The 26,824-nt window shown below is 43.4% G+C and overlaps 1 protein-coding gene across 5 annotated transcripts in view; it reads right to left on the reverse strand.

Moving 5' to 3' along the window:
- CPT1A (carnitine palmitoyltransferase 1A) overlaps positions 1 to 26,824 on the reverse strand; it is a 634,145-nt gene that overhangs the window by 514,065 nt on the left and 93,256 nt on the right. For all 5 annotated transcript variants that reach the window (XM_069624124.1, XM_069624123.1, XM_069624122.1 and 2 more), the window contains exon 3: positions 18,019 to 18,158. In XM_069624124.1, the coding sequence (XP_069480225.1) occupies positions 18,019 to 18,158 (140 nt within the window). The remainder of the gene's footprint in view (positions 1 to 18,018; positions 18,159 to 26,824) is intronic.

Below are 26,824 nucleotides of genomic sequence, written 5' to 3' on the forward strand. Positions count from 1 at the left end.
ACTTTCCTAAAGCCTCTCTAAACTCTTTTTGAATCCTCTGCAAGACTTTAAGCCTAGTGTAACTGTGTGATCTTGGGCGCATTTGTGCTCTGCTCTCTCTAAGAGTGGGCCCAGCCTTTAGACTTTGGCTCACCAGTGACTGTTGCTCTTCTGCCTTGCTTATAGTGTTCCTGATTCTTAGAGTGGTGTACCTTTCCATATTCTGTCTTTTTCCCTCCCTTTCTCACAAACTTATTGGAGTGCAATCTAGTTAAGCGCTCACCTCTGTATGAAAATAAGTGGTGTTTTACTGTGATTTATCTGATAAGGGGAAAAGGGGTGTATATATTACAATAGTAACTGTGTTTAGAATATTTTACAATAAGAGTGCTGGAGTGTTTCAAACTGTGTTTTTAAATAAATATTTATATACTTTGATACCAAAGCTCTGGTCAGTGTTTGCTTGTATTATTGCGTCTAAGTGCCTATTGTGTATACTTTGCATACTGCCTAACTCTTCTTGAGGGAAGTCTGACTGCTCAGCCACAGCTACCAGGTAAATCTGGGTGGTACAGACTGCTACCAAGTGGGTTTACTGCCAACACCTGTAGTCTTAAATCTTTTGCAGTGGTCCCTAAGGGAACTGCACAGGTTTCTGCCTAACAAACCCTCTCAGGACAAGCGCCACACCACTACTTCAAAAAACAGTCTCTACCCTCAACATCATAGCTAGCCCCAAAATCAAGGGAGCCTTGATCAACGCCAGATCGCTAGTAGCACATGCAACAGAAATTGCAGATTTAATCTTTACAGAAGGCCTTGACTTCTTGGCCATCACCGAGACCTGGCTACACCCAGCAGCAGGCCCTATGATTATGCTGGCAGTCCCAGATAACTACTCTATCATGAGACAAGACTGCCTTAACTCTAGAGGTGGGGGTGTCGCTATTATCCACAAGTGCAGCCTTACCATGAGACTAGCCACTTCTACCGATGCCCTCTCATGCGAAACCTTAGCAGTAAAGGTTCCTCTTACAAACTCCCAAACCCTCAACATCTATCTGCTCTATCGCCCGTCTGGCCCCATTGGCTCCTTCGATGAAGACCTCAATTCTATTCTATCCAGCAACCTCAAAGGTTCCACTCGAGCCCTCACCCTGGGAGACTTTAACTTGGGTTACGACGACCCGGAAGACCACAGTGCTAGTACTATAGCCAACACTCTCACTAAACTAGGCTTCGTACAAAGATGCACGGCACCCACGCACTCAAAAGGCCGAACACTTGACTGGGTGGCCAACCACAATTGCCTAGCGAATATCACAATCATATCACCACTAGCCTGGACCGACCACCACCTGGTATCTTTCACGCTCTCTACTGACAGACCACAGCCCACGCCTACCATCAGGGCCCCACCCACGCTTACTAGAAATAAGAACATGACAGCTGAAAGACTCATCCCGAACCTACTTCCTACACTCAATACACTCCCTGACAACCTGGACCCAGAGTCCTTGGTTGAAGAATATAACAAGATCATGACTACCTCGCTGGACCGTATCGCCCCCCCTTAAACTCAGATCCAGCAAACCAAAATCGTACCTTAACAAATGGTACACACCATTCCTTGAAAACCTAAGGCAGCTAAAAAGAAACTGTGAGGCTACTTGGAAAAAATTCCCCTCAGTTGCAAATAAAATCAAACTTTCCAAAGCTGCTGCTCTTTATAAAAAAGAAATCTACCAGGCCAAACGAGCCTCCTTGGATTCCCGCATAACCCACTCAAAATCCAACACAAAAGAACTCTTCTCCATCCTCAAAGAAATAGAAACCCCCATAGCACCCCCTGACACTTGTACCAAAGATAAAAACTGGTGTTCAGAAATACAAAAAGCTTTAGCAAATAAGATTGCCACCCTTCAAAGCAAAATCTCCAGCAAAAGAGCCTCCTTGAACGACACTCTCCCTTCTAAAACACCGGATAAGTTCTTGCCTACAGATCTCACCCGCTTCCAATTCTCCAAAGTCAATACACTTGAAGTCGAAAAAATAATTCTGACTTTGAAACCTTCCAATTGCCAGGGAGATCTATGCCCAGCACAGCTCATCAAAGACGCTGCCCGCGACCTCTCCCCCTTCATTACGAAATTGATTAATGCCTCTTTCACCACCGGCTCCATCCACTCTAACCTAAAACAATCCTGGGTACTCCCACTTCTGAAAAAACCTACTCTGGACCCGACCATACCCACAAACTACCGACCCATAATGACCGTTCTCTTTCTACTAAAAATTCTGGACAAGGTTGCCTATGTCCGAATAAAGAAGCACCTGGAAGAACAGAACCTCTTAGGCTCCAGACAATCGGGATTCCGTCCCCTACACGGGACTGAATCGGCACTCGTTGACCTGAAGGAGCAGATCGACACGCTCAGACAACGGGCAAGCCGCCCTACTCCTCGACCTATCTGCAGCCTTCGATCCGGTTGATCAGTCGGTCCTTTGCTCACACCTCCACACATCAGCTCACTTCTCCGCTGAAGCCATCACCTGGATGACCTCCTTCCTTAACGGCAGGACCATGAGGGTCTTCTCCCCTACTGCGGCAGCAGACCCCATACCTATCACTTGCGGCGTACCTCAGGGTTCCTGCGTCTCCCCTACACTGTACAACATATTTACCAAGCCCCTTTTCAATGAACTGGATCATCTGGGTATCACCTACACCAACTATGCAGATGATACTCAGACCCTCCTTCTGCTTTCTGGAGATTATGGAAAGGATTTGGCCTTGCTAAATAGGGTGTACATCCTCCAGGCATGGATGGCCACTCATGGACTATGCCTGAATGATGATAAAACCGAACTTATCATCCTAGGTACTTCATTCAGCCTAAAGAAACTTGGCCCGGCCTACAACTCCTTCATGATCGATAGGAACAACATTAAAGTCGGTCAGGAGGTCAAAACATTGGGTTTTCTATTTTGATACCAATTTCTCCTTCAAAAGACAAGTGAGCTCCTTGGCATCCTCCACCGCCTACACGTGTAAATTAATCTGTGCAGCCAAACCATTCCCGTCAGACTCTAGCTGCCTTACACTCGCCAGAGCCCTCATATTGTCTCGTCTTGACTATTGTAACGCCCTTTACCTGGGATCCTCCAATGCCACCACCCATAAACTGCAATCCTTACAGAACAACGCTCTTAGAGTAGCTCTGGCCATCTCCAGAAGAGAACATATCACAGGACTTAGCCTACAGAACAAATGGCTCTCCACCAGAGATAAAATTCTGTTAAAAACAGCATCCCTCACTCATAAGTCTCTCAATAATGCAGCCCCCACCTACCTGATTAATAGATTCCACAGACAGGCTTCCTCAAGACCCGTTAGAAGTGCCTACAAATACTGCTTATCCGTCCCCCAATACAAACGTGCCACCATTAGGGGCAACAGCTTCGCGGTAAAAGCAGCCAAACTCTGGAACTCCCTACCTCCCAATCTTAGAATGGACCTGCCCTTTCAGAGCTTCCGTACCAAGGTAATCTCATGGCTGAAACGTGACACCCGCCAAGTCATTTAAATGCCCTGCGCTACCCGCACACACTGTAACCACGTGTGCCCCTCTGCTCCATGTATATATCGGCCTGTTGGCCCCACTGCTACCTTGTAAATAATTTTGATGTTTCTCTTTTCTTAATGTGTATGTTCTATGTGTACTGTAACTAAGCTTCGAAAATTCTTGTAAAGGCTGCGCCCTGATAACTCCGGGTACACTCGCACATTATAAATAATAAAACAAACAAACAAAGCCGGAAACCAAAGTCCAGGAGGTAGTACCTGAAGCCAAGCAGTAGCCTGCTGTGAATCTCGAAAGAACTGGTTAGGAAGGAACCCATTGGGGGCGCTATAGCACAGACAGGTGTAGTCGCAGGCTTCTGTGGCTCCACATAATCCCCTCATATAGCCTGAAACAATTGCTGTGATTGAGCTTTTTTCTTTAGAACAGATCCGCCTCGGAGGGGTAAAGGAGCGAGGAGCAGCATCATTGTGGCACATAAAACACCGAAAGACATCAGCCACTGGCGCAGACACTAAATCCAGAATACAGGGTTCCAGGAGCCACGGAGCGTTGTACAGACAAACGCCGCAGAAGCCACTGATATCGGCAGCCGTGCCGACAGGGCATCAGTGTCAGGCAGCCACAGTGGAGACTGCAGAGCCCAGAGATAGACGGCGACCTGGGTGGCCGTGGGCAGACTGTTCAGCGTGCCATCATAGCCGAGAACCACGGTGCAGTGCATGGCCGGGAGCTGCAACAGAAACAACGATCACTGGAGGGGTCGGCAACCAAGCGTGGAGCCGGCGCTCATGTGGTGACGGACCAGAGACAGATGGTGGCCTGTTCAGATCCCTCAGGCACCAGGTGGCTGTGGGGAGACTGCTCTCATCCCTCTCTTTAAAGGATTGAGGCAGGCGAGTGCACGGGAAGGCGTGCAGCTGGGAGGCGGCATCAACCTCCTGCACATGGGGTGCGGGTCATAGCCGGAAGGGGGCCTGAAACAGCATCCCCCAGGGACATCATACTGAATGATAAATGTACATGCAGCACCCCATAAGCATGGTACTCAATACATACCCACTGTTCATAAATATTGGACTGCTCCGGTGGGCCAGGATTTCTTAATGCACCTCCCCCGGCATATTGAAGGTTTACCATGACCAGAGATAAACAGCACAAGCAAAGCCTGCAGAGCAAAATGGAGGCATATACCTCTGCACAAACTCCCCGTGGACCACCCTATGGCCCAGAAAAAAAGTCAGGGCGGACGCTCAGGCAACACCAGGCTCCCCCTCTATGCAAGATATTTTGCTGGCTAAATGACTACAGGTCACCAATGGAAGGCAAAATTGACTCTGGGTATATATGTTGGCCGTCTCCGTCAAGATCTCCACAAGATATTAGGCCAGATGGGTGAGGTGCAGACTAGAGTCTCTCACATTAAAGATACCATAGCCACGATTCGCAATCAGCTGCGAGTCTCCCTGCACCGCACCAAGATACTGGAAGAGAACGCGGAAGAGGCAGAAGGGAGCTCTAGGCAGAAAAACGTCTGCGTGGTTGGCCTCCCTGAAAAATCAGAAGGACCCTCAGCAGAGTTTTTCCTGAAATCATGGTTCACAAAGCTGGTGGGGCACACAGGACTCAAACATTTTCTCTATTGATCAGGCGCACTGCATGCCGGCTAAATCTCTGCCACCCTGTGGACCCTCCTGGAGCAATGGTGGCCAAATCCTCAACTATCGCGATCAGGATGCGATCCTGCAGGCAGCCAAACGGAAGGGGACCCTAGAATGGCAAGAGTCCAAGATAGCAATATTTCCCAACTTCACCCACACGGTGCAGAATGCCAGACAGCTGTTTCATACTATTAAAAGAACGCTGCTAACAATGGCCATAAAATATGCCCTATACTACCCAGCCAACCTAAAAAGATTTCAAGATGGCCGCTCTCTGTTCTTTACGGACCCTGGACAGGCTTGGGAGTGGTGGAACTCCAGGATGGATCCCGTCCGGAACGTCATTATGGAAAGGGCCAGGCCCAAGGAGAGGTGGGATCGGGGTCAGCTGCAGAGGGCCCACTACCAGAGTACAGTCATTATGATGAAGAAGCTCCCCAGATTCACACGCTGCCCCAGTGATACAAAGACATTTTAAGTAGCTATACTAACTGAATGAAATATCATATTGTATAACAAGCTGTTCCCGGCATAACATACGCTGTTCTAGGATATCTTAAAAGTTAATACCTGTCAGTAATTCATATGGTCACTTCTGTCCCCCTTCTTAAATATCAGAATTACCACTAATCGCTTCCAGCAAGGGGGCGTAGTTCCCTGTCGCTTATTAATGATTATTGAAAAGGCTAAATGTATCAGATGGAAAGAGAGGTATGCGCGGTATAAGAACAATATCTACGTTCCATCGATCACACAGGCCTCTATGATGTGTCTTTGTAGACACGCAATTGTCAACCTTGTTTCACTAAAGAGTCCCTGTGAGGGCATACAATTGAATAGTAGCATAATTACAGCACCTACCTACTATGTTTTAGCTCGTGAGGAGGCATTTGTCCTACAGCGTTTCGCTCTTTAGAGACTGAAACGTTGAGCCAATAATTAACTGTTCATTGACAATGGAACCGCTGTGCCCTGTGTGAAGAGAAGTGGGGGTGGAAAGAAGTAACTTGAAATAATTCTGAATATTTGCGATAGTGGAAGGTGAACGTGACCATCTAGAACCGTGCTCATTTGGTTTGTTGAAATGATAGCTGTTGCTAAAGTGGATGCACTTTGCCATTTGAAAAGCAGAGGGCAACCTAACAGTGATACATTGCATCAGCTGAGTACAGAAACACCAAGTGTTTTAAGCATCGGCATTTAGGCAGTCTATCTGTTCCTAGTTCGATCAACGGCAGCGATTTGAGGTGTGTGCAAGGGCGATTGGAAGGATAGTCGCACCACTCTGCTCTTTCAGCCCGCAAATGTCTGTACTAGTTAATTGGTTAATGTTTGGGTGACAAATACACAGAGATTTAAGAATTAATGGGTTGGGGGAACACTTTTTTTTTTATTTTTTTTTTTTACAACACATAGTGCAGTAAGTGTTGCTCACTACACTTACTGCACTACACACATATTGCTACAATGATCAGGTCCGCAATCCATAAAATGAAATGGCCCAATGAGTGCGGGTACTAATACTGCATTTTTTTGTATATCCTGTAACATTAATGGTCTCTGTGATAAGATTAAAAACAGGTACTGTGTTGCAAACCCTCAATAGACATAAAACCAGATTTGTGTCCCTTCAGGAAACGCACCTGGCTGGGGACGATGGTAAAGCCTTTGACAGGACCAACTGTGGGAAGACTCGGTTTTCTAGGGGATCCAGGAGGCTGGGAGGGACCGGGGGAGGCGGAGTCATTATTATGGTTACGAAGAATGTCCTATTCAAGATTAAGTCCATGGTGTGGGACACCAGGGGCAAGTTCAAGGTTGTCAAATGTTTTTTCCCCCCTCCATCAAGTATGGACCTCCCGGTGGAGCTTCAGGGGCTTCTCATGGAACATGCAGTGAATCTCTGGATCATGGGTGGCAATTTTAATGACGCCATGGAACAGGCACCAGACAGATTTCCCAGGGCGGCATCTGGTGCCCACACCGATACCAAACAATAGTTTTGAAAGCACCCGTAGCCTGTCCGATGTATGCCGAACACTCGCTACCCATCAACTGGCATATTCATTTTACTCTGGGATACACCTTTCCCTGTCCAGAGTTGATTACTTTTTTATGCCACATACTGACACCTTCTGGGCTACCAATATGCAATTTCTCCCGCGTGGTATCTCTGATCACTCTCCACTGTTACTACATATGGGCCGTCCTCTGGTACCAGGACAGCGTATCTGGCGACTGTATCCATATTATTTAGGGATAGCATAGGTGGTAACGGATCTCAGTAATAAGGCATGAGAATATAGGCCTGAGCCAATATGTTTCTGTCCAGGCCATGGAACGGAAACTGCACTTCTAGACAAAAATACAAATGGGTGAACTTGAAGACAAAGGCAAACTCGCACTCCTCCTCCTGCTTGACATCTCAGCCACCTTCGACTTGGTGGACCACAATATCCTCTGCCACCATCTTGCCTCAGGAGCCCATTTCTCCCCCAAGGCAATTGCCTGGATTGAATCTTTCCTGTCCAATAAAACAATGAGTTTTCTCCACATCAGCATCAGCCTCCCCAGCCCTTGTCTCATGTGTCCCCCAAGGCTCCTGCGTCTCACACAAGCTTTACAACATCTTTACGAAACCCCTCTTCGACCTGCTCGACTCTATGGGTATCTCTTGCACCAACTACGTGGACGATACCCAAATACTCCTTTCCATCACAGCTAACTATGACACTGAGTCTAACTCTCTGAACACAGTTTACCAAAGCATCCAGGCCTGGATGGCCCTCCACTCGTCTTCGTCTTAACGTGAAGACAGAGCTGCTTCTTCTCCTCGGTTCTAGAATTCTTCTAAAGAAACTTGACAGAGCTTACATGACATTTACCATAGATGGCAACACCATCCCAGTCTCAAAAGTAGTCAAAACCCTTGGGGTCTACCTGGACTCTTACCTCTCGCTCACTAGACAGGTCAAGGCCCTAGCCTCATCTTCGGCCTACGCAACCAAAACATATTAATGCTGGCAGAACTTTCCTCTCCACAGACAACTGCATCACTATAGCAAAGAGCCGTCATTGTCTCTAGGTTAGACAATTGTAATGCCCTTTTCTCAGGAACAACCACGGGCAACATCAATAAACTACAAGTCATTCAAAATAATGCCTTAAGAGCTGCACTGAGTATCCCCAAAAAGGACCACATCACCTCAGCTAGAAGGAGCGTCCACTGGCTCCCAATCCCAGATCGGATCCATTTCAAAGCCTTGACCCTAACTCACAAATGGTTGGCATATACCGCTTCTAGATAGCTATCTAATAAAGTCAAGAAATCTCCATCCAATAGATTAATCAGGGCCTCCAACTCCCACCTACAAGCCACCCCCAAATTCAAATTGCAAAAAGGAGAGGGCCGCAGCTTCCCGGTGGTGGCAGCAAAATACTGGAATGCCCTACCTCCTCATCTAAGAGCTGAAACTTCCTTTTGGTCCTTCCACAAAGGCCTCAAAACATGGCTCTTCTAACAAGATGTATAACCTCTTCTCTTCATCTCTTCGAAGCAATGTACTTCCAATGTTGCTAAGGTCTTAACTGTCTTCACAATTTCTGTGACTGCATTAGGGCTCCTAAGACCTTAACTGTTTGGTTAGCATAATCTCTGTAATGGTACTGTGGTTAAAAGCTTATGGTCTTGTCTCTGTGCCTTTTGTAACCAGCGTCTTCATGCCTCAGGGTTTGGTGCGCTCTACAAATGACAAAATAAATTCTTCAGTTGATGACCCGGGATCTTATGAGAAGGATACAAGGCAGTGCTCCAAGGGGAAAGCTATTTCAGTCCTGGCGACTAGTGAACGAAAAAGGCTGGGATCCCTGCTTGAGGTAGACCTTGGGTAACTGGATGGCTCCAACCGCTCAGTGGAGACCCAGAGATGACTGCTGAAAACTAGAGATGCGTATCACACGGATGCGACGGATATGCCTCGACAAGCTTATTTTGTGTCTAGGGCTATAATTTACGAGACCGGAAACAAAGCTGGGAAATTGCTGGCCTGGCTTCAGAAGCGGGAAACCAGTTTGCGATATAGTCAGGGTCTTACATCAGCCACTGGGGTAATTGTCACAGATAAGGAAATCTGTGAGATCTTCGGTGCTTACTATGCTCGGCTGTATCGGTGCCCCATGATGTAATCCAACCAAAATTACGCAGATCTATTAAATTATCTCATGCCCAACATCACAACAGAGAGATGTCCTGGTGTCGGACATCGCAGAAGATGAGGGGCTGGCAACAGCAATCATGGCACTTCAATTCTGTAAATCCCTGGGACACAATGGATTCCCGGTGGAGCTGTCGAAAAGGTTCAGCGTTAAGGTGTCCAAACCCCTGCTAACCATGTTTCAGGAAAGCAAAGATGAAGGCGAACTCCCTGCGCATCTGCGACTGGCGCATATCGTGGTCTTCCCTAAAAAAGACAAACCGTCAGTTGACTGACTTTGAGAAAGCGTTTGATACTATCCACTGGGAATTTGTTTGGGCAGTGCTGACTAAAATGGGGATGGGACTCAGTTTTCTGCAGTGGGCTAGACTGTTATACGCACGCTCCAAGGCAGCACTCCGGGTCAACGGACATACCTCCCACGGGTTCCAGCTGGAACGTGGAACACAGCAAGGATGCCCCCTCTCCTCTATGCTGTTTGTCCTGACCTTGGAACCCTTGGCGATTTGAGGGCATGGAGTTCCTCTAGTAAAAGGGTTTAGGTGGCCATCGGGGAGTATGCTTGCACGCAGATGACCTATTGTTATATATGGGGGGAACCTCGAAGATCTAGTCCCCGAGCAATTGCAATTCTAGAAATTTACAAATGATATAGTGGGCTCTGTGTCAATTGGGATACATCCATTCTATAACCAGGTCAAGGGGGCCCAGAGGCAGTCCAAATAGATTGTAGGTTCCTGGTGGCCACTTATTCACTCAAATACCTCCTTCCTCAAAAACCCCCTGATACGGATTACAGACAGATTTTGGTCTGACACTACATTTTCGGTGGCTCTTCGACTCACTATACTTGCCATATTTAAAATGACGACTCTTCCCAGGTATACATCCTCCACAACACCCAGTTTGCAATCCCTCAAAATTGAACAGGCACTGAGACAGTTGATCAGGCGAGGGTCGCAGCCCATGATAGCACTGCACACTCTTTATAGCTCAGTATGCGAAGTTGCTATGGTAGTCCCGATTCGCCAAAAATATTATTGGGCATCCTAACTGGCTATAGGCAAGGAATCGCTATGTTGTAACCCCTCACACACTCTCATGGCTATCAAACTAGATTAGTTGTCAATACCCAACCCCCTTCAGACGCTGCACAATAATAATGATGTGTTATTTATATAGCGCCTTAATCCAAAGCGCTTTACAGAGCACATATTTACATACAATATCACCCAACCGAAATTGGTACTCATTTATCGACCTCGGAAGGATGAAAGGCCGAGTTGGCCTTGCCGGGATTCGAACCTGCGACCTGCAGATCAGGCTCAGATTGCAGCAGCGAGCGGTCAACCCGCTGAGCTATCTTACCGGCTTATAATAATATCAAACACTTGCCACTGGCTTTGCAACAGGTCATCCGGGTTAACACTGCGGCCACAAATGCGTTGGGCTGGGCAGGCAAGAGCACTATAAGAGTCCCTTTTTGGTATAACGTTTCCATGCACAAAGTGGAGTTTGCAAATGCATGGCACTACAACAGAGATTTGGGCTGACACTTTTAGACCAGTTTAGATACCTCTGATTCAAACACGCTATGCAAACACAGCTGGGGAGAACGTATGACTGCCCAGATCAAAATATTCCAGAGGCCAACCTAAACGGGGAATAGATGCATAAAAAGGCAACCTCAGGCTTATACCAAGTGATCGTTAATTTTACCACTGCCTCATGACGAGGCTACAACACAAATGGGTGTTGGACCTCTGCCCTATTTAAGCAAAAGAATGGCAGGATGCTTTGATGTCACCACGCGAGGTACATATCCCTGCCATACTCCGACTGGTCCAGTTTAAAATCCTCCATAGGGTCTATTACACCTGGGATATGCTACATGGATGTGGTCATGCAGAGAACCCCAAATGTTTGCATTGCTATATGGAGACTGGTACCTACTATCATACAATCTGGCAATGCCCGGAAAATTCAAAGGTTCTTACTTGCAGTTCAGAGGCGAGTATCTCAAACGCTGGGGTTACTCCTCACTGATGATCCAAAACTTGCGTAGTTGAGCATATGGGGGGAGACGTCCTATTCCAGATATGAAAATCTCTTTGCGTAAAACGCTATAACTGTATCCAAATATAACATTGCCATGCTATGGGGGAGGCGTGGGAATTGCCTAAAATCTCTAAATGGGAGCAGGATCTAGATAATGGCATGTCAACACAAGAAAGGATTTATAGAACATGTGGGTGCCCATAAAAATTCACTAAGATCTGGAATAAGTGGATGGACCAGAATGGTTAAATCATGACAAAATGTTCGCCCCCTTGCACCTTGTAGTGATTGCTGTAGATGATTGGACTGTGTAAGGATCAATATTGCTGCTTAATTTGGTTCGAATTGTTTGTTTGGTATGTTTTTGGGTGCATGTAGTACTCATCTGTTTTCTAATGGTCAATAAAAACATTTTTTTTTTTAAACAAAGCCACCCAATACAACTAGCAGTTGAATCTGATAAAGGGGAGAGATCTTCTGAAAGCAGGGAGAAAGCTGGAAGACTGATGGAGGTCTGTACTGTGTGTTGACCCGAGAATAGCCTTCCCACAAGGCACTGTTTGATTTTGGTTTCGGATAGCTTAGGGATGGGCTTCTGAAGGATAGATTAAATAATTTATTTACAAATAAATGATTACAGCATTACAGTTCAATTGAACTTTTAGAATATGTAAAAATATAGCAATACAATTCTATCCCATTCTACATCATACAATATATATATATATATATATATATATATATATATATATATATATATATAGCTAAAATATTAGTACACAATTCAAATCGATATATTATCCAGTTTCAAACATATTTAAACCATTAGTACATATATTAAACATTTCAATCACATTTCCAACTTTTTAAAACTTATTTCAAGCTCTTCAAAATCTCTCATTCAAATCTTTATGTTAAGAACATATATTAATACATCATTATATTACACTAATTTCATTATTGTGGAGTCATCATTACAACTTCATATTCCAATTCCATTCGAGTCCAGTCCTCTTAATAACAATATCCCAAATTCTGCTGAATGCAATAATCAAAGACAAATGTGTCCCAACCAGGCATCTGTGCCAAAAAGTTTGGGATTTAATGTGATCCAAATTATGGACGTATCTCCCCAAATACAGCATATATACCTGGGCCAGTATTATACATTCCGTTAAGACATGTGTATTACTTTCTAACATCTGCTATTCCAAGCTGGCACCATATACTTGTCTCATTTACATTAGAAATCTTCTTAAATACAGAGTTGGATACTGTCCGTGGAGTCTGTTATTTAAGGTTCAGGAGTGTAAACATTTTCAAAACCTTTTAGTTTAGATATATGTTCATGGTTCCTAATCCAATCCCATTCGAACACTTTCCCATGTAACTCAGATTTCAATGTATGGCCATTTTTATCTCAATTTGGATTCCACCAAGATGCTCTGAAAAAAGGTCTCATTATCTTGATGAAATTGTAATAAGGGCCTAAATGTATTTCCAAAGTTGGCCCTATCAAGTGCAACAATGGACACACAGGCTCTTTCATTGCTGTAATGTATAATGCACCTTTTTGAAACAATGTATCACCACTAAATGAGACCAAGCCCAACTCCAAATGTATAGCCTCGACCAAGCCCAATTCCAAACGTAAAGCCTCGATCAGTGTTCTATTTTGACAATCCTAATATTTTGCACCAAAACATCTAGCCACTTATAATTCTGATCATTGCATGCCACTAGAGCATATAATATAGTGGTCATTATACTCAGTTTATATGCTATTACGATGCCTTTGAGACTATATCCTGCAGAGGTTCTGCAAATGTATGGATTGTACTCATCAGTAAAGCTGCTTTGCATTGCTTTAATTCAATGAATCCCTTGTTCCTGGTATCTTTTGTAATCTCACATCCCAGGCAGCTGTATGAGTTGTATGAGAAACCGGAAGGTGCTGTGGCCAGGACACGCCCATCGCTATTGGATCCTATTTCTGGGGGTGAACTAGTGAGGGAGGGGGGGGGGTCCTCAGGGAGTGGGAGACTGACGGGTGAGACGCGGTATCCCCTTCTTTTAACACCTTTTCTCCATCCTACCAGGTAGAACGTTCAAAACCACTGCCCCTGCCTTTTCCGACACAAACACTGACACGCCAGAGAACAGACTAACAATAGAGCCGTTTACCCGACATGTCCCAATAAAAGGGTCAGGCAAAGTCAGGCAATTGATCAGAATCACACACACCTGACAGCCCTTTCCCTCCCCCCACAGGAAGAAAAGGTGGAGCATAAGCGCACAGTACGAGCCAGGCAGACTGCACAATGAGGCAGCTATCCAGACCAGGCGGTTCATGAGGAGGCGAAAGGCGGCAAACATCGAGAGGCTGACAAGGAGACACAACCTTGCCCCGCCAACCCTCCACGAAAAGAAGCTACCTAGGCGAGTGGAAGGGTAGGAGATTCCAGGAGGCCGGGGGCAGAACGGGCAGCAGTGGGAGACTGGGTTTTATGGAAGTTATCGGTGCGTGAGGGATAGGAAGGGAGTGCAACATTAGTAGTACACCAATGGGATAACCTGTACTATGAGATGAATGGAAGCAATAGTTTGTCACATTTGTTGTTTCAGAAGTTGTATTACCTTGTCACTATGTGAAAACAGCCTGTGATCATTTGGGACCGGAGGGGGGACGGTAGAGTGGTTTGGATTCGAATATGTACGGTTCCGAAAATGTTTTGTTCAAACCCTTAATAAAAACGTATGTTTAAAAATAAAAGCGACCCCTGTCAGATTGAGTTGTGTGCCCATATGTTAGAAACATGACTGTGGAGGTAATTTAATTTCAATGCCAGAATTCAAAATACCGATCTACAGGGACATATTTTCTTTCAGCCATTGTGCAACCCACCGATTTGTAATTTCATGAATCTCCATCTTGAATATGTGCTGTGGGGTACACAAGCCTTTGTGGCAAAGCCTTCCCATGTTGTTTGTGAAATCCTGGGCAAATAACATTAAGCGCAGGATGTGTGCATTTGAAATGCAGTTTTGAGCAGGGAAAACTGTAAAAGTTTAAAGTGGTCCAAGAATGAACCATACTACATGTGAAAGGCAGGCCCTGAATTAAAGTCATTATTTTGCAGCGAATACCACAAGCCATATAACAAAAGGTTATACGCTGATTTCTTGATGTGTCTTTTCGAGGTGAATAGCATATGTAAAGATGTCATTATAGCAAAATGCGTATTCCAGTCAATATGAGAATATTTAGAGAGCAATGCTGATAGTGCACAAAACACTCAAATGAATTAACTATTGTTTGTCATTATAGGCCACTGATATCCTGTAGGTGTATTTAGTGCTACACAATGCATTTTTTCAGGAAAGTAAGAGTCGTCTTGAGATGATTCATGGATGTATTTCATTTTTTAAAATCCTGGTCTTATTTTTAAAGATTTGTAATAAACCGAATAAAAAATAAAAATATAGAATGTGGTCCTTCATTCTGCCACGTTAGTAATTAATTCGGACTATACTGTTTGAAACTCAAGAGCTGGAAGGAATAGAAGAGAATCAAATTGGATTTTAAGCTCAGATACCACTTGTAGGCATGCCGAGGAAAACAGGGGCCTCCATTCTATTTTAAACTGGCTAGAAAATAATTATAGGTTATAGTTAGGACATTTGGTTTACCCCTAAATGAGCAGCATGTAAACACTATAAATAGACTTCAGGCACACACAAATGGCATTAGGCCTTGCTTCAAAGAGATTGTGCATGCTTTATTTTACAGCAACTCATAAAACAAATCCATTGGCCTATGAAAAAGTCAGCAGAAAGGGTCACCGACATTACATGCACAGCACCTGCCAGCTGTCTTGGATTAGTTGAGGTTAAAGGTCACTGAAGATGTCCACAACCAAGACATTTTACATGGAATAGTGATACCGTGGAGAGAGAATATTTAGATGAGGTATAGTTTCTGCCCTCTGAGGGAAACTGTTTCAAGTGCACACCAGAGAGAACTCAATGCATTCACATGAAAAATGTTTCATTAAAATGTGAAAAATCTAAAGCCTTGTATAGTCCGGAAAGCTCCAATTTGTCCGAGCGTTTGGTATATTGCAGATAAAAGAAAGCTCTATCACAGATCACCATTACATTTCTGTGTCAATAACACAGCAACACCAATTACATACTTTTTATTGGTTCAATCACATCATTCCTGATCATGTCACTAAGCAATTGCGTGAACTCTTCCCTCGTGGCAATTGGCACCCTGCATACCTTCTTGAGGGGAGGGCACCCTTCTTTAGGACTATTTTACATACTAGCTCTTTAAGGACTGTTACTCTCTCCCTGAAAACCCTGAGGAATTTCAATTTAATTTCATGCACACAACGTTCTTCCATACTTGGTAACTGCACGTTTTCCCAGGAGACAGATTTATCCAAAGTTGACCTCTGGGAACCATCCTAAAATGGGTGCTTGTTGACAACTTCATACACTTTAGCCCCTATTGTAATGGAGGGCATATAGCACATAAACCATGATTGCACACTCCCCTCCTCCAATACCCTCAGGGGGAAATGTTAGGGTATCACCTGGCATTGTCAACAAACACCTCCTTAAAATCCTCCAACCCTGGCATTATTTATTAAGAGCAAGAATCTTTCAAAAACACAGTGCACCAGGATTTGTCAAGCTCATCACTACACCCTTACCTTTACCCTTACTCACGTACCATCAACAAAAATATCTGTCACAGATGCCCCTTGCGCTCCATCACTACAGACCAAATTCGCTTTTTCATGCTCAGTCAGGTTGCACAAACTTCCAATATGTCCATGTCTTTTACAGGATTAGCACACTTAGTTCATGGAAGGGCATAGTTTAAAATGTGCTACAGCATCTAAAACAGTTCCCCTGAGACCACATTCAGTTTTAATATCTGAAGCTGGTTCCCAGTATTTGGATACTCCCACTGTTATGAGACACTGAAAACAGAGTCCTTGCTCACACTCTCCTATCACCTATGTTTGCTTGTGAAGCCTCTTTCCTCAGGATACTTCAATATTGTCTGACAAGTCAGAATTGTTTCCCATCCATAGCTGCTCCTATGTCAGTTTATTGTAGGAATGCATAAGGATCTGTCCCCTCAAATCTTGATGTGGAGTTATATGTTCGACAATGCCCTGAGCATTCAATGTAGTTGTCAATCCCTCCATTTCTCAAAGCGATGCAAATACAAAACTACATCCTCTGCTCCTTTACTGTTCGCATTACTTTTTGTGAATTCACCAATAATGTTTTTTTTTTTAAAAAAAAGATTACATTGGGCCTCATTACGACCCAGGCGGTAAGTTACCGCCTGGGTCGTACCTTTACCACCATGGCGTAAACTACGTTTACGCCATGGTGGTTGGCGGACTTACCGCCCCATTCCGAGGTTGGCGGGGCGGTAAGTCCCCATTAACCCATTTACCCTTCCCCATTCCCATTTTTGCCCCCTAGGGCATAATGGGAGTGGGGAAGGCGTTAATTACGCCACCGTAAATTACGGTGGCGTAATTAACAACAAGGTCCCTTAGCGCCATGGATTTTAACACCTGCTAAAAGAAGGTGTTAAATCCTCCATGGCGCTAAGGGACCTCGGAATCAGGCGGTAAGGGTCGGCGCTGTTTACGCCGCCCTAAACCCCTTACCGCCTGGGTCCTAATGAGGCCCATTGGGTTTCTATAGTAAAGAAAAAGCCAAATCCAAGTCATTAGTCAATTCATCACTTTGCGTTCTATGGGCATCCCTGTCAGGAAAGGTTGTGTCCATTAAATTCATATTTTCAACATGTGCTAGCAGGCAAAGGTCTGACCACTTCCATCCAATATTTACAGTAATATTTTTCATCAGCATGAAATTGTCATGAACTGAATCTGTCACTCAAAGTTCAGCCGAACCTGAATCACCAGAATATAGAACAAAATCAAGTGATTTAGGGTATTTATCTGGGCTTATTAATCAGATTAGCTCTGCCTCTCTGAAGCAAGTAATTTATGTAAACTGAAATTGCGATATGCGCCTGCTGATAGTGTCAACACTATTCACTCATGCTATGCCAGGGTCTGCTAATTTGGGCTAACACTTGAAATTTTAGATCAGGTCAAGGTCCATTATGTTATTTAATTGAGTTTTATTGCAAGTGTTGTATTCTACTTAGAGTTGAGCGGTTTTACATTTTTTGAGGTTTTTCACTGTTGTGTAAATATACGTAAAGCCTTGGTTTGCTAAACGCATATGTAACAAATAAATAAATAGTACCATACATGATGAAATATTTGAACAAGAATGTCCCCAGAGGAATCAGTAAATTTAGCATCAATCAATGGATTTTATGGCAGGTTGATTGATCTGGTCATTCCAGGTAATTACCTTCTTTGTAGTTGATCCTGTGATTTGCTTTCAGTGCATAAAGATAATCCCCACAAACTCATTCAAATAATTAACATTAAACAATCGAAGTGTACTTACGTTGTACTAAGGGCATGATTTATTTTATGTATTAGCCCAAATGAAGGATCTATTTTTGCATATTCTGCAGACGTTACACCAACCACCACAATAAGCCAACTGAAGGGACTTGCTGGAAACACGCCAGTCAGGATTCCATTCTGTTGGGAAAACAAAGTCTCGATTAGGTGAGGGACAATAACCAAACAAAGAAACTTTATTATCTCTGCCCATCCACTGTCAGATCAGACCTGCACAGCTCCCACTCTGACTGCAATTACCTGCCTCCCCCTCCACCCACTACTCTCCCTCCTCACTCTCTCTTCTATAACATGGCCACCAAGGAACCGTAAAAGGTAGTTTCCTTTTCCTTTTTTCCATGAGATGATGTTCTTTTCTTCCCCCCACTTGTGGAATGGCCACCATGCCTTTTCACATATTAAGACAAGGGAAGTTGTTTGCTTGCTGGGGGTTGGCCCCAGGGTCCAAATAGCAATAACACCCTGTTCTAAGGGCTATAATGGATGGCACCGGTCCAGGGACACTCGTTAAACACAGATTGACTTGGTATTAGACATTACTGCTTACTTTAAAAAGTAAGGAATGACACTGCTGCCTGCCTGAATTCAACCTTCAATGTGGAACCCACGTTGAATTCAAAACTTTTATGATTGCCTTGGTAATGGCACAAAAGAGGCTAGCTATGCATTGGATGGGGAAAACCAACTCAAATAGTCAGGCTTGATGAATGATATGATTAACAAATATCAGAGAAAAGGACTATATATTGGTATGTGACCCCCGCAGTAGACCCTAGGATGTATTGGAAACGTTCAGGGTATGTCGGAGTAAATGGAGAGGAGATGATGAAAGACAAGCATTGGCTAGGGATGAAGAACAGCTATGAAACAGTTGAACAATAGGTGTAGCTCATGGATTAGACAGGAGACTGACATGTACTGTGATTGTACATGTCATCACCAGGAAAGGTAATCCGGCCACAAACTTGAATCTCTGAGTACATCTCACTGGCTGTCCATAACTTTTAGACGTGCAGTAGGTTAGCACTGCTATGGTATATAGTTAGTGATGGCAAACTTTGACTCATTCTGTGTACTTTGAATTGTATGCACTTAGGTTTTTATCGTTTCTGTTCTAGTGTGTTGTGTTTAAAATATGCAGTAAAAACAGTGTTTTCAATAATAACAATTTCCAGATAACCAAATGGTTAAGTTCACATAATGTACTCATACGTTTGTCAAGATCTAGGCCGTCCTTTCTGCTGGTCGTCTTTCCCAAGATCATGAACATGGTTAGTTTCAATTTAATTCACTTGTCACGATATTTAGGGTCAGTTCTAGATTATGATGTGTAACCCCCACTCTTTCACACAATTCAGGTTTCCACTTGGTTGTTTCTTTTGCTCCATAGTGCATTTGTTTTGGGGTCTCCAGGAATGCAGTATTGTGTCTTCTACTTCGTTTCCAGGTAGCACTGAGATTCTTCTTTTTTTCTCGAAATCCAGTGTTAATATCAGAATACAGGCTTTATTCCATTATATGCTTTGCTTTCACATACTATGGGATTTCAGTTTCCCACAATGCAGAGTTGTGTTGGTTGTGGGATTAGGCTAAGGGATTTCATCCGGTTATTCAGGGTTCAGTGTTAACCCAATTGGCCTCCCTTCCTTAATTTCAGGAATGCTTTGGCAAGAACTCTGTTTCGCATTATGCAGCGATACTCCTTTGGACGCGGCTTGAACCTTTTGGGTTTTACTTGGACTCTGTGCAGCGCTGCCTCAATTAGACCACCTTCCTTAATGTAATTCTGCCATCTCTATGGATTTAGTTTCCCAGCATGCAGAGTATCTCCTTTGGGTGCAGTTTGGGCGTTTACCATTTGGTTCCCCACCACGTGACTTCTATCAAGCAAATGGGTTAACTTCTCTTCTGTGCTGGAAGGACAGTTTGTCTTGGCCTCCTCTTTTCTCTCCTCTGATTCTCTCAGACAGTGGTTATGGATTGCAACTTGCTTTCTGTCTTTTCCAAGGCCAACTTCTCCAGATCAACCTCTCTTTGCGCTCTGAAACACCTGTGTAAATAAAATATCAATCATATCTCCGTCCTCCATGCCTCTGTGGCCATCGACAACAGTTGCAACATGCTTTCTCTGCATGCATTTCCAGTCGACTGCTCTCCGACTTTCTGCTTCCCGTCGGTATAACAGAAGTCATTAGCAAATTATGATCTACTGCAAAACAGTTAAGGGTTGGGGTTTGTATGTGATTCAGCATAACTGAGTTGGGCTAGCCAGGTGAGGCTTAGAACAGATCAAGTGGCAACCTCCAGCTCGACTCTAGTTTCAAGTCACTGGCCGCAGCAAACACGGGCCAAACTCAATCAGCACACCTCTCAAAGAATTGCTAACAAAGGCTCTTGCCAGGGGAGGTGGCGACTGTCTGACTTCCTGTCACATCCCTGCACAAAGCTTGTTCCGGGGGACCATTAAAATGTTCAGCAGCCCTCCAGGTCATGGGAAGGGGTGGCTTTCACCCAACACCAGAGGCCTGGCAGGGTACTGCAAATAGCTGATCATTCTTATCAGCAGCTGTATTTGAATTGGAAGCTCTTTGGGACAATGGCAGCGGTGTTGAGTGGGTAATGGGTCATTGTCGGTGAGATGTGCTTCTAATGTGTGTAAACGCTGGAATGATGAGCACTGGAGTTGAGTGGATTTGTGCCATAAAGGTACCGCTCCACCCAAAAGCTCTGGTTAACTATGCTCTACTTGGGAGAAAATCAAACTGAGAATACAATAAATCCTCCATTTCGAAATGTGTGGTTTCCCTGTGATCTCTGGTTTGACAAACACAAAAGTGTTTGCTTTTTTTGGGAAATTCCACATTTTCTTTACATCGTGAAGAGTAACAACCTGCATGCCTCTGTCAAATAAATCACTGTAAGAAAATGACCACGTCATAAAGTGTTTTCTTTTATTGGAAAAGAGCTGCAGTAAGTGCAACTGGGCTCAAATCCTGGCTTCAGTTCTTAACTATAGTGTATGATCATGGGTAAATCACTTTATATCACTGCCATTTATATCAAAATTGAGACACCGGGTTTTCTGTTTTGGGGAGACAGGGCGTGAAGTATAGGTTTGGTGTGGGGAGGTATGTATCGTTGAATGTGAAGAGGAAAGACCACAGTATACATGTATGCCAACATACCCTATTGCATTCCTGGGATTATCATAGGAAATGCAGGTCTGAATTAACTTTTTTTTAAAACAAAATAGAATGGGGCATGCATGCAGGTATGTGTCATTTTCTGTTTAGGCTTGTGTTACGCCCACCTGGCCCAGCTTTGTCCATGAAATCTTTGGCTTCTCAGCATCTAATCACAACTGTGCAGGGTTCAAAATTGCTGAGATATTTTTAGCGCTCAGTGGTACCCAAGAAGAGCCTGGTTAGCTGGACACCAACAGCTATTTTAGATTCCTGGTGCTATACAAAAATACCAATAAGTCTACCAGAAATGCTTTTATAAGACTCCATGAGAAAAACAAACCAAAAAACAGGTGCGGTTCTGCAGACCTCTCGTGGTAATCAATCCCATAAACAAAATGGTGGCTGAAATAATACAGAATCAACTGGTGTTCCTTGTGCTCTCCCCCGATCAGTTTGGGTGTTACACAAGGCAGAGCTGCAGATATGTTGAACATGTTTGTCTCGAGTTGGGGAAAGCTCAATCTATTATGCAATCCCATCCCCAGAAGAAGGATTGCCCCAAAAAGCCATCAGCCAACAACTGAAGAGAGGAACTTTGGGCAAGAAACACTCTTAAATTCAGCCCAGCAAACTTTTAGTTTGGACAAGTGTGACTACTCTGCATGAGGGGAACAGTAAACAATATTATTTCCAATGAATAGTAAATTATACCAAGAGAACTCTGTTCAGAACTTGAATCAGATTTGAGATAAGGGTAACAAAAAGGTACAAAGGTTTGGGAATAACAAAACAATTGAGAATTGGGAACGGATATCCTTGACCTTGAACGTGAGGAAGGGGAGAAATAGCAGCAAGGTAAAATGTAGTATAAAGTGCCTCAGGCTAGCGAGTAGGAGAATGTGTGTGGCGCTTGTTGATTTTTTTTTTCTCCAGGTTAATGGGTTCAGCGCCTGGCCACGATGTGCGAGTAACCTGCCTTCACAGGTCCGATTCCTGAAAGGATGGGCTCGGTCTTCCATTTATCCAAGGTTACATCAGTTTGTCTCTGATGTCATGTTTTCATGGAAGAGGCAATTTACTGCCTTATCTAAGTGATACAATTACCTACGTACTGAATAACGGTGGCTTACATGGAAGTTTATCTAATAATAAGGAACAAAATTAATGATTTGCGGAATGTGTTGGATGAAAAGTAGACGTGACTAGACATGTACATGAAACGTGATAAGGGTATGAAACACCACCTTAATTAATACCTTAAAGTAAATCACTAATCCATCATAATGATCATTCTGGAGGAAATGTATTTTATTTTCACTAAAGTGCAATTTTAATATTCATATTTTCATAAACGATATGCAAGCTACTTTTTGACTTTCTCAGCTGGATCCTTACCGATCTGAACAAATCTTAAGAGGTAGGAAGTCGGAAGGTATCAGTCGCTTTATCTGGGTGCAGCACCTCATTCCCGCACACTACAATCACTCAAAGTAGTTTCCATGCACCTGTCTTTTAGGTTACTGGTACTCCGATTTTACCCAACAAGGAGTTCAAGGAGGGCATCAGGGTTTGGGCATATGCCTTCACAGACATATACTGTATAGCTCTGGGCTTAAAAAAGGCATCTTAAACTAAGTAATCTGAACATCGAGGGATTGTTCTAAAGTTTAACTTATACACGTTTGATCAAACAGTGTATTCCAAACATGGGTGCATACATGACATTCCGAGGGCCACCCAAGCTGCAGAACGGGCTCAGTCTTTCATTTAACCAAGGTTACATCTGTTTGTCTCGGATATCATGTTTTCATGGAAGAGGCAATTTACTGCATTATCTGAGTGATACAATTACCTACGTACTCAATAACGGTGGCTTACATGGAAGCTTATCTAGTAATACAGAACAAAATTCATGATTTGCTGAATGTTTTGGATGAAACGTAGAAGTGAAAAGACATGTACATTAAATGTGATAAGGGTTTGAAAGACTAGCTTAATACCTTAAAGTAAAGCACTAATCCATCATAATGAACATTTTGGAGAACATTTTTTTTTCACTAAAGTGCGACTTTAATATTCATATTTTCTAAAACTGTATGTAAGCTACTTCTTGACTTTATCAGCTGGATCTTTACCCATCTAAACAAATCTTAAGCGGTAAGAAGTCGGTAGGTATCAGTCACCTTTTCTGGGTGCAACACCTCATTCCCGCACACTACAATGACTCAAAGTAGTATTCTTTTAGGTTACTGGTACTCAGATTTTATAACACAATGAGTTCAAGGAGGGCTTCAAGTTTTGTGGATTTGCCTTCATAGACAAATACTGTATTGCTCTGGGCTTAAAATTCTTTGTTATACAAAAAAAGGCATCTTAACCTAATTCATCTGAACATAGAGGGACTGTTCGAAAGTCTAAGTTATACATGTTTGATCAAACAGTGTACTCCACACATGGGTTCATGCATGACATTCTGAAGGCCATTCAAGCTGCAGATTCCCTAAACAACTACATTTTACAAGCCATTCTAGGGAAAACGTTGTGTCAGTCATGTGACGGGAGTGTGGAAGGGTGGATCTAAAGATGTTAGTTGGGACCCATCTTCTTTCATTTCAAAGTATACTCTTAACGAAAAATGTAAATTTAGTCTGTTTGTCCTGACGTATGCATAAATGTAGTCAATTGTTACTATGAATTTTACTGCACTCATGTACATTTAAATATTATTCCTAGTATTACATACAAACTCTCGACTATACAGGAAACTAATTTAGATGGAATCGTGACCTTGGAGGCTAAAATTATGCTCAGTATTTCAAATGTTCCTCAGATATTCCCCGTAACTGCACTTCGTATGGAACTAATACTGAGTACTTATCTAAGCGTATCATGTATAAGGAATATAGCACTCAGTCTTTAAATTGTGCATTTCATGTGCATATCATATCAACATTTGTGATAAACAAGTTAGAAGATTCACAATCTATTTATGGTTTAACATTTTACCAACTTTTGAACATACTAGTCGTTGGGCTCGGATTCCAAGGGAGGAAAGGCTTTGTCGCCTATGTGGCCTAAAAATTGAAACCTCCAGACACATTCTTACACAATGTAAAGAACTACAGAGGGAGTATGTTCATGACCATAATATGTTTGTATCTAATATCATACATATTGTAAAGGATCAGTTCTGGCCTGCATTTATTTCGGCTGAATCAGTTGGCATATCAAGTGCTGCCTATTTTGTTTGGAAAGAGCTGATGCCCGAATAATTTTCCCAGAATTTGAATTAATTAAATTATTTAACATGGATGAAATATGAAATTTTGAATGTCTTTTATCAATATATACTTGTATGTGCATAACTTTCTGTACTTTGCATTTAGATGTATTGTTTATCCCCATTTCTGATTTTAGGAATATTTTAGATGCTCTTTTATTGTGATATTTATATTCTCAGTTATCTTTATATTATCTTATTATGAATTGTGAACCAACATTCATTCTACCTCAGTGATATATGATTTTCTAAATTATTAAATCATAAGAAATACAACACATTTCCCTACAGTTCCATTAAAACAACAAATTGTAAGTGTTTATCTGCAAATAATTTCTTTTAATATTGTGTAAAGGTTTGTATGAACCATAAACACAAATAAATATATATATATATATTTTTAAAGTTACTGTACATTTTTCAGAGACTGGTTCAAGAGAGTAGCTTCATCGGCAGTATGCTTGCCCAGTTTAGCGAACGCTGTATTCCTCATCAAACACCGATTCCAAAAGTAAATGTTTCAGAGGGCTTAACACAGAATTCATGTGGTCCGTCTCCTGTCTCCTTCGATCCAAGGCCGTAGAAAACCTGGAGGGTGGCCCCTCTCTTTCCCTGGTAAACGCTCCCGATCTCTAAAAGAGGAAGTCATCTTCTTATGGAACATGTCATCTGTCTTTGGACTTGCCGCACATGCCCGAGGCGTGCACCGATCGCATGTTGTGCCTGAATTTCTCTCTGTACTTCTTTCAATGAGATTAGACTCGACCTCCTTCTGTTTCTTCTTCACCACTTTCTGCCAATCCATTTCCTTCCTCCCACTTTGGTTCAGATTTTCTTCCCGCTTGCTAATGTTCGATGCCAATCGATTGGCTGAGGTGCCTGTTGCAGCAGTATGTATATTCCCTCTTAGATAGTCTGTATTAGCATTTAAGGACACTCCTACCCTCTTCGTTGTCATTTTGATTCTGGGTTGACTTTTATTGGCATGATACATCGTTAGGAATTTCCTAGACTCTTTATTCTTCTGCCAAGTAGGGCCTTTCATCTTTTTTGACTTTTTCTTTGGCCCATTCTCCAACGCATCTTTGAATGCTACTATGTCGTGGCCTAATGAGGCTACAGTGTTCTGACAACACAGTAACATGTGAACCGAGGTTATCTTTGAAGGACCCAGAGTTTTTTATCCTTTCCACATCTTTGTCCTGAACTACTGTCAAAACCTTAGCAGCCCGAGGGGGGTGACGTTTGAGGCTATCAGCATAGAACGAATTTCATTTAAAGATGTTGAAATAGCCCTGACTTCAGAAGCCACCATGTCAAAGTCGTATAAACGACTGGAGAACAATGTTTAAGACCGCCAACGAACTTAAGTTGGAGTCATTTGGGTCTTTACATAAGGACATGTCCACTTTAAATGGGAGCAACGAGTGATCCTCCCCGACAGAGCCCTCCTGCCCCACCTCTGGGTCATGGACACTCGAATCCTGCATGTCACTGGAGTCCAGAGTATTGAACAGACCTGGAGACATGCTCAATCTGTCAATCACTGTTTCACACGCAACTAGTTGTAACGCTCACCTGATTCCCGCAGAGGCGCCGGTCTTGACTGGGCGAACACCGTATCTTCAAAGGTGATGTGTAACACACGGTTGGCTCTTTGGGCTGGACCTCTGTGCACTGTATGTCTGACTCGAAGAGTAAGATGTCTGCAGATAGAAAATATGGGACTAATGAACTGGGGTTATTGGGTGTCTTTCTCTTCTCCTGTAGAACCCCAAAGGTTAACGCTCTCACCTTAGGTAAGTGAACGCCGAGCTCTCCATCTGCCTCGGGGCAGGGTGCCGTGACCAGTTTCTTCACTGGATAAGGGTGCAGGCCTCTTGACCTCAGAGGACTGCTGTCTGTCGTTTACTGTACGAACGGTAAGATCCGAGTATTTCAAATGTCTTTAAAAGTCTTTTGTAATGATGTCTCTTGTTTTGCAGGGTTCCGGCGATGGCGGATGACGGGCTGAAGTGAGTTGAGGATGGAACCCGTGTGAGGAATAGAAGCATGTAAGTAAGCGCTTGTTGCCTGCTTCACGGTGCGCACTAACTGTCCTTTTATCTTGCAGGTGCAAGTTCGGAGCTGCCGAAGGGTGCTGGAATACCCACTGGGTTCGGCGTGGGAAGGAGTAATGGCACGGGAGTAATAAAGTTACCCAATGTCTTTAAACGCACCTTCTTTTGTCTTTCAGATGCGGGATGCAGCGCCGAAGGCCTCCGGAGCGTGCGAAGAGTTGGTAAGCTTTTGTTTTTCAGATGCCGGTATGCAGAGCGAAG

Source organism: Ambystoma mexicanum, chromosome 11 (assembly GCF_040938575.1).
Source record: "Ambystoma mexicanum isolate Mex_15411 chromosome 11, UKY_AmexF1_1, whole genome shotgun sequence".
Taxonomy (NCBI): domain Eukaryota; kingdom Metazoa; phylum Chordata; class Amphibia; order Caudata; family Ambystomatidae; genus Ambystoma; species Ambystoma mexicanum.